The sequence below is a fragment of the Eschrichtius robustus genome, chromosome 12, assembly GCF_028021215.1.
Source record: "Eschrichtius robustus isolate mEscRob2 chromosome 12, mEscRob2.pri, whole genome shotgun sequence".
Lineage (NCBI taxonomy): Eukaryota > Metazoa > Chordata > Mammalia > Artiodactyla > Eschrichtiidae > Eschrichtius > Eschrichtius robustus.
The window spans coordinates 3,149,417-3,158,361 of record NC_090835.1 but is presented as its reverse complement, the minus strand read 5'-3'; the positions used below and the strand labels follow the sequence as shown (position 1 = coordinate 3,158,361).

At 51.9% G+C, this 8,945-nt stretch overlaps 1 protein-coding gene across 1 annotated transcript; it reads left to right on the top strand.

Annotated features, from left to right (window-relative positions):
• Positions 1–46: 46 nt before the first annotated feature.
• On the top strand, positions 47–8,027 carry CHCHD4 (coiled-coil-helix-coiled-coil-helix domain containing 4). The gene is made up of 3 exons (XM_068559038.1): positions 47–217; positions 6,080–6,178; positions 6,989–8,027. Exons 1-3 carry the CDS (start codon positions 196–198, stop codon positions 7,273–7,275), a joined length of 408 nt encoding a protein of 135 aa, XP_068415139.1. The 5' UTR covers positions 47–195; the 3' UTR covers positions 7,276–8,027.
• The last annotated feature ends 918 nt before the right edge of the window (positions 8,028–8,945 follow it).

Below are 8,945 nucleotides of genomic sequence, written 5' to 3'. Positions count from 1 at the left end.
GCAGCGTGCAGCCTGCTGGAAAATGTAGTTCCCGGCTGAGAGGGCCGGGCTAGACGCGCGGAGGCAGGCGCGCGGCGGGCAGGCCGGGAGGGGGCGGGTCCGCGCGGGCCTCCAAGCCGCCAGCCCCGCAGCGGAGAGGTCACGGCGTGAGGCCGCCGCCACAGTCGCCGCGAGGTCGGGGCGCCGGGCTGCACCATGGCCTACTGCCGGCAGGAAGGTAGGAGATCGGGCTGCGTGGACACAGCCTACGAGGGCCTGCAGGGGACACGCGGTCTGTGCAGCCCCCCGGACCCCCGCGCCCCCACTGCAGGCGCGGGGGACAGTCCTCGGGACCCTCGGGTTGGGCCCGGCGGCGGGGTCGCCATCCCCGGTTTTCAGATGAGAAAACCGAGGCCCGGGTAGGAGCGAGGCCGGCCGAGGTCACCGTGAGGCTCGAACCCGGACCTCGGAGGGAACAGCACATGGGGGAGCTCGTAAACTAGGGCCGGGGGTCAGGGCTGTGCGAGCGCGCTGCCTGCGGCTGGTAACGGGGAATTTATTGATATTAATTATAATGTTACTATGGCGCTCACCACACACCACGTGTTCCCGTTTGCACCGCCTTCAACTGTCCCGGAAAGTCGCCCCTCGGTGGGCGCTGCGCTGGGGGTGGGAGTGCCGCCCGCTGGGACGGGTCAGGCTCTGGTCCAGGAGTTTTGTGTGGCCTGTCTCGCGACGACCTTCCTAAGTCAAGCCCTGCTTTTATCCGGAGAGTAAACCAAGACCCAGAAGTGACTTGGGTAAGCCACACGGCCGGCAAGTCGCAAAGCTGGGATTGGAGCCCCGCGGTCTGATTCCAGAACTGCCCAGTCTGGTGCCCAGTGGACTCCAGGGAGCGTTCCGCGCAGAAGACACCCTGCGCAGAAAACAAAACAAAATAAAACAAAGTTGGTCCCCGCCTACTGTCTCTCTGCTTGTTACCTCTACCTGGGACCTCAGAAGTTTCCAGGCCGGGTCCAGGGGTCTTCCTGCACAACCGCTAACCGGCTCTGTCCCTGAGCTGCCACCCAACTCCTCCAGGGCCTAGTGTTCAGTCTTGTAAAATGAGAAGTTGATCTTCATTTATTACGCGCATATTCATGAAGCACCTTCTCGGTGCCAGGTGAGGGGAATGGTGGACACCTGAGACTATAAAGCTCCAGAGCGAGCTGGAACTCACCCAGAAATCCTTTAGCGAATGGTCCAGCTCCCTCAGTTAGTTAAGGGAATCTTAAGGCCAGAGATGGAGGTGACCCAGCCAAGGTCATGCTTCAGTTAGGAGAACAGCTCAGTCTAAAATGCTAAGCCTTTTCCCAGTACCCCATTCTGCTCCTGGAATCCTCCTTCCCTGGGTCATAAAACAATAATACTCACTGATGTCTCTAATGAGTAGTTTCCATTGATTGATATTTAACTCTGCCATGAGCAAAAGTCCTCTGCCCTCACCACTTTGTTAGACAGCAGGTCTCTTGTTTTTAATTTCCTTCTTCTAAGTGTAATTTACTTCTTCATTTAGCAAATTTTTTTTAGCCTTTTGGGTATAATGAAGCTATAATCCTCATTCTTGAGGGTTTCTAGGGGTTGCAGGTTCTCTGGGAAGCAGAGACAGGTGTTTAGATCCCTATCTTTTCCTGGATCAAAGATTTCTCTCTTTCTTAGTTTGGGGATGAGAATTAAAAGCACTCACTTTAGGCCTTCCCTAGTTTCTATCTTATCCATGCCACTGTCCCCTAAGTCCCCAAATTGTTGTTTTTCTACCCACCGATTCTTTATGCTTCCCATGGGACTTAGAGAAACGATCCCAAACTCCTTCCAGATTAAGGCTGGTGTGATCGAGCCCCTTGCCTGATCCGGCTCCTGCTACTCTCTAACCACCCATCACTGACCAGGCACACTGGCCTCTGGCCGTTCCCTTTGCCTGGTGCACCCTTCTTCCAGCTCTTCCCATGGCTGCCTCCTCATCCTTTAAGATTCAGCTCATATGTCACCTCATATGTCACCTCAGTGAGGTCTTCTCTGGGCCTTTGTGTCTTTCACATCCTAAACTCTTTGAAATTACCTGGTTTATTTTTGTCATTTTCCTTCCTGTCTATGTTGTTGCAGCAAGCCGGGAGCATTAGATGGGCCATATCCCCGGCACCTTTACCCAGTGAACCCATACACATGGCTGCCCTCTGTTCTGAGTGAATCACTTGCCTGTGCACATTTACTTCAGGGGCCCGCCCCCCAGCCTTGGGGTTAAAGGCCTTAGCTGGGCGTTCAAGGTGTTGGGCAGCGTGGACTCAGGCTCGCTCCCTGGCCCAGGGCCACACTGTTCCTGTCTTTGTTCCTCCTTTTCTAATGCTGACCCTGTTCTCTCCTGTTGTGTCAACAGACGTTTATTGAGTACCTGTGATGTGCCAGCCACTGATCACATGGCAGTGGGCACAGGTGGGCGGTCTGCCTTTGTGGCATGGTGGAGGTGGCGGGCGCCCCTTCTGGGTTGGATGTACCAAGAGATTCTGCTGTGTAAAGACCCACGCGTGTTCTAGGGGGAGTGAGACCACCCATCCATGGTTTTTTTTTTCTCTAACCTACTTCATGGTGATAGCCGTTCTGTCTTCCGCCCTCTGCTGGGTCTGGGGTCTTCATGTCTGAATTCAGAGTTCATTCCTCCATTCATTTTTTCAACAAATACTGATTACCCACTATGTCTTGGGCACTGTTTTAGGCTCCGAGGATACTGCAGTGAATGGAATAGACAAATCCTTGCCCCTGAGGAGCTGACATTTCAGTGGGGGAGACAGATGGTAAACAAATACATAATTGTTAGGTGAGAAAGAGCAGGTTAAGGGTGATGGGGAGTGATGAAGGAAGATGGCATCTGAGCAGGAGGTATGAAGTCAGGGAGAGGGAGGCTGTGAGGGTATCTGAATGTGCTCCTTATTTTCCCATTGCTACGATATGAATGTGTCCCCCCAAAATTCATCTGCTGAAATCCAAACCCCAAGGGTGAATGGTATTAGTAGGTGGGGCCTTTGAGAGGAGCTTAAGTCATGAGGGTGAAGTCCTTATTAGGTTGTTTAAAAAGGTTGATTCTCCTATAGTGAGTCCAGCATCAGGGAATCCCTGCTTCCTGAATTTGAGAAATATATTTTTGTGTTGATTTTTAAGTTTTTCTATTATTACTGCCATGTAAACGTCTAAGGAACCTGCTCTTATAAACATGTGCCCGTGGGCTTCAGGGACTCTAAAACCGGACAGATGAGTGGATTGAATTCTCACAGCATTCAGTTTACAACATTAATTCAGTCTCGTAGATGATATTTGACCGAATTGCCCCTTGCACGGAGAATGTGCTTCTGTGCCAGGGGTGGGTCCTTGAGGTTACTGTTCCTGTGCCACCGTCTGATGGCCAAGGTCGTCCAAGGCCAGTCTCTGATCGAGGAGCCTTTGCTGTGGAGACCAGGAAGGCGCTGGCCCTCCTTGGCTGGGAGTTAAGTCCACCCCAGGCCTTTTCTCCCATCGGCCGTGATCGTGAAAATCTTGACTTGGAACTCTAAGAGGGCGTAAGGTGGTTATCCACATCCTTCTGAATATGCTTGTATCAACTTTTTAAGGTTATCTTGGAAGTGAAAACAAGCATTTTTATATTTTCTCCAGAGAAATGTAATGAGACTTCCAGTCTAGCTTGTTACCCCACTTGTTGGCCGTCATGAGTTCTTTTTTCACAGTTGGGACTCGGGGATCGGTGAGCACTGTCCTTTTGTCCGTCCTGTGTCCACTCTCAGACACTCCTGCTGGGACAGGCGTGCAGCGGACAGGGTGACACACTCGCGATCTTTCAGACCAGAATTTGTGTTCCTGCTCTGCCTTCACGTACTATGTGCCTTCGGGCTGGTTTCCTACCTTCTCTGCGCCTCCGTTTCCTCTCTCTGTAAACAGGAGATTAGTAATACCCACCTCACGGTGTTGGTGTAAGGATTAAATGAGCCGACGGGTGGGGAAACTCATTGAGTAGGGCCCAAGCGTGTAAAAGATGCAGTTATGTTCTGCCGTTAACGATTCTGATTCCAATTCCAGTGTGTGGGTATTTCCCCCACATCAAGCAATTCTCTGACACCAGCAGTATGCCCTACAATTCAGCTCAATCTGTCACTGTTTACCTGGAGATGGTGTCAGATCCTACAGTTTAAGGGCTCAGTCCTGCAACACCCCTCCCCCCCGCCGCCCCCCCCCCCCGCCCCAACTGCAGGTGCCAATCACAAGTCCAGGTTGTCATCTGTTCTTCTTAACCACTGGCTGTAGATCAGAGGTTCCCACGACCTCCTCCTAGCTAGCGTTGGATTAATTTGCTAGAGCAGCTCACAAAACTCAGAGAAACAGTTTACTGACTAGATTGTTGAATTATTATAAAAGGATAGAATATTATATTATAAAAAGATATAACTCAGGAAGAGCTGGATGGAAGAGACGCACAAGGCAAGGTGTGGGGAAGGGGCGGAGCTTCCATGCCCTCTCTTCCCGAACCTCCACGTGTTCACGTGTCCACCTGTCCGCTTGGGCTTTTGCGGACGCTTCATTACATAGGCATGATTGATTAAATGATCGGCCACTGGCAGCTGATTCAGCCTCCAGCTCCTCTCCCTTCCCCAGGGTGGGGTGTGTGGGGGGGGGGCGGTGAGACTGAAAGTTCCAACCCTCTAATCCCAGAGCTGTTTCTCCTGGCAACCAGCCCCCATCCTCAGGCTCCCCCAAGTCATCCTATTAACATAACAAAAAGACCTTTATGCTCTCATCACTTGGGAAACTGAAATTTTAGGAGCTCTGTGCTAAGAATGGGGTCAAAGGCCAAATATATATTTCTTATTCTAAATGACAGTATCACATCCTTCGATACAGTGTAACCGATCTCTCTGGGGGATGTCCAGGAAGGTGCCTGAGAGGACTCGGCCTGTGGGAGGGACCTGGAACATTCTGGGTGGGGCTGTGCATGAGTCACTCGGGAGCCCATCAGTGGTGTGGACGTGCGGAGAGCTTGATTCAGCTTCTGTTCTGTGAGGCTGGGCCTCTGGGCCTCATAAGCCCCACAGGTGCCTCCCGTACCCAGCAGGCTTGGACGCCTTGACTTGGCCTGAGACCGGCCTCCCCATTGGTCTGGGCCCGGCTGAGATCTTGGTAAACAAAACTGTCAGAGCTGAGCTGAGCAATTGTGTCAGCTTATTTATTTTGCTTAGCACGCAGCACTTTTGCAGGCTGCTTTCAAGTGTTCTGAACACTGGCCAGAATTACCAAGGTCTTTAGGTTCTTCAACATGCCCTGGCTGCCCGGCCCCAATCCTTTCCCAGGCCACTTGGGACAAGCCACCTTCTCTGAGATAGAATGGGAGGTGTTGGAGCAGAACCCTCAGGTGTTCTGGAGCAGGCCGTGGTCCTGAGCGTGCCGAGGGTCAGCCGCCATTACTGTCACCCCTCCTGGGAGACCCTGTACAGGTGTGGGGAGGGTGTAAACACCAAGGACCTTCCCTCTGTCCCCTCCGCTGTCCTCACTGGCACGTCTCTCTGGTGTTTACCGTCACCCTCATGCTTTTCCCAAGCCTCTTCCGGAGGAGCCCGATAGGTGAAATGTTATCTGAAGGCGCCTGCTGGCAGGTCCCGAGAGGCCTGGAGCAAGTGGACCAGGTGCTCACAGGGACGGGAAGTGACAGGGCCGTCAGAGCGCATGGGAGTTCTGAGCAGAGGAAGAAGACCCGTTTGTTAGATGTCAGCAAACTTGGGGACTGAGAAGAGCTGCATTTGATGGCTTGGGGCATCTCGTCTCCCACCCGAGGATGCACATGGCGCCAGCAGGAGCCGTCTTCCTCCTCCCCAGTCCGGTCACAGGCACGTGATGCAGGAGCGGCTGCTAGACCTTCCCCCAGAGTCAGCAGTGAGCGAGTCCCCAGCCTGGGGAGCACCACTGAACTCACGTCAGGGTTTCAAATGGGACAGTCTTCAAACAGGGTTTTTCGTGGCTGCTTGGGTTTAGGGCTGATTCACAGCTCCTGGGTGAAACATTTCTCCCTCTGTTCTCCAAACACTAGGGAAGGATCGAATCATATTTGTGACCAAAGAAGACCATGAAACTCCAAGCAACGCGGAGCTGGTGGCCGATGACCCCAATGATCCGTACGAGGAGCATGGTGAGTGCTGGGCGGCGGTGGGAGTCCAACGTCCCTGGTCGCGGCTGGGTTTCCAGGTGTCTACCTTGGCCACCACTGCTCCTAGGACACTGAGTGCGTCTCCATCAGGTTTGAGGGGCTGTGTGCTTTCCAGCCCTCGTTCCCACGCGCTTCCCTGGCCATCAGGCTGAACCTAGGAGTTTCTTCTTTCTTCTGCCTCTCTTTCTCCTGAGTTTTTGAATGGTTTTCCGTTTTTACAAGAATGGAGCGCAGTGCTCTGGCACGTCACTCGCTTTTTCCTGCCCACCATGCCTTGGACATCTTCCAGCCTCGCTTGTACCAGTCCTCACACTGTGCTGAGCTGAGAGCAGCTGAGGGGCGGGAGGGGCTTGAGGAGAAGGTCCGTGGCGCAGGGGGTCCTGACCATCTGTGTGAAAGGAGGAGACCAGCACCTTGACTCCTTAAAGTGTTTGGGCTTTCAAAGCTTCTCAGTAACCATCCGAGCGGTCGCTTCCGCTTTGGATTAAACGGTTTCCCTGTGTAGTTCTTGGAGCACAGGCACGGCCACAGCACTGGGAGGCGGCTTAGGACACAGAGCAGTGCTGCACACGGAGAGAGTCGCTGATGGTGACCTTTCCGACTGAGCCGGGAATGCTGGGCTTGTGCCGGGCATTTGAACCCCATCCCGAGGGAGCGGCAGGCCCACCGGTGAGTGCCGGCCAGGCAGCGGTTCATGTTACCGTTATGCCTATGAGGACTGGTCTTGGTTTTGCTTTTTCTGAAACCTCAGGCAGCACCTCTCACACTTCCTTGCTCATCTTCCCGTCCCAGGACTGATCCTGCCCAGCGGAGACATCAACTGGAACTGCCCGTGCCTTGGGGGCATGGCCAGCGGCCCGTGTGGGGAACAGTTCAAGGCGGCCTTTTCCTGCTTCCACTACAGCACAGAGGATGTCAAGGGGTCGGACTGTGTAGACCAGTTCCGGGCCATGCAGGAGTGCATGCAGAAGTACCCGGACCTCTATCCCCAGGAGGAGGAGGAGAAGCCAGCAGATCGATTAGAGGAAACGGCTGTCTCTGAGGCCGCCACGACCAAAGAAGAGGAGGGGTCCAGCTAATGAGGGCCCTGGGCGCTGGGCTCCAGCCTCCTTCAGAGAGGATGAACCTCTCCAAGAAAGTGTCTCTCCCTCTGTTGTTCTGTGCACTGTAATGTACAAGATAACTTATTGAGCTGATCAGGGGTCTTGGCCCCTGGACATATACACTGAAATATGGGTTGTATGTATGTGTGTCTCACGTAACCTGTCAGCGAATGTAGCTGCCACTTTTGAATTCTCAGATTGTCCTGAATTTTGCCATTTTGAAATAATGTGCTGAATAATCTCAGCAACCAAAAATCTTTATCTGGGAGTGTCTCTTGTGAGTGAGCTGATTTATTCTGATTCATTGTATCCCTTTTAGTAGATTTTATACACAGTTGGAAAGTGAAATAGAAACATCTTCCTTTAAAAATGCTGGAGGGGGGCCATTCCTTATAGAAGAGGCGGGATGATCAGACCTTGAGTATTTGACGAAGCACTATGCTTCATTTCTGATATATTTTGGTTTCCAGTTTGCATTGAGCTCCAGGTTTTCTACGTTTGGAAAACAGAGCTTTGGACCCTCTGAGTGACTCCCTTTGTAAGTGAAGAGAAAGGCTGGTTTTTTCTGTTCTTGTTATCCCAAAAGCCCTGCTTTGGGGTCTGTGTTCACACTGGCTCTGTCTCAGCCTGTTCAGATGCAATGTTCTTGAGAGGTGGGGACCTAATCATTACCAAAGTAGCACCTGAGAGAGGAAATGGTGTCAATTAAAAGGAAAACATGATTTTTACCTGATTTTTGAGTGGTTTTAATTTGCTTTTCCTAATTAAAAATGTTGTGATATAAGGAAATATAAATTATGAAAAATTCAATTGAAATTCTCCTTTGAAGATATTGGTAGATCACTTTGAATCTGTTAAAATTTTCTGTGTTGCATCCATACGGAGCTCACTGATTCTGTCTGTGAGCAGATGCCTTCACAAGGCATTGCTGTCAACATTAACGTGTTGTATTTGTTAGAAATGAGTCCCAGCCCACACTGCCCAGGGAACATGAAGCATGAGCACAGGAGGCTGCCTTCCACCCCAGACAGTGAGCTGTTGGCTCTCTGAAGCCTGGAGGCCCAGCTCAGGGTGAGGAGTGTGGTTCTGAGTCTGGGATCAGGAAGCCGGAGCCACCAGCTTTGGAAGCCGTGCAGCCTGGAGGAGGCTTGGGACTTCTTTGAGCTGCAGGCAGAGCCTTGCATGTTTAACAAACATACTTTTTCAGGAAACGTTTTGGTCAAGGTGTCACTGACCTGTGACTTGTCCTGGATCCCATTCATTTGATACGTTCAGGGAACCTCTACTGTCCATGTCCTAGGGACACGGGAAGGTGACTTATCTGGCCTCTGCTTGTATGAAGCTACAGTCCAGCCAGGGGTCAGCATTTACTAGAAAGCAAGAAGAATCAGAAAAGCAGATCCCAGGGGCAAGGACAGGATGGCAGAGTAGAAGGACCTGAGCTCATCTCCTCTCACGAAAACACCAAAATCACAACTAACTGCTGAACAGTCATAGACAAAAAAGGACTAGAACCTACCAAAAAAGATATTCTACTTCCCAAGACAAAGAAGAAGCCACAACGAGAAGGTAGGAGGGGTGCATTCGTGATACAATCAAACCCCATACCCACCAGGTAGGCAACCCACAAACTGGAAAATTATTGC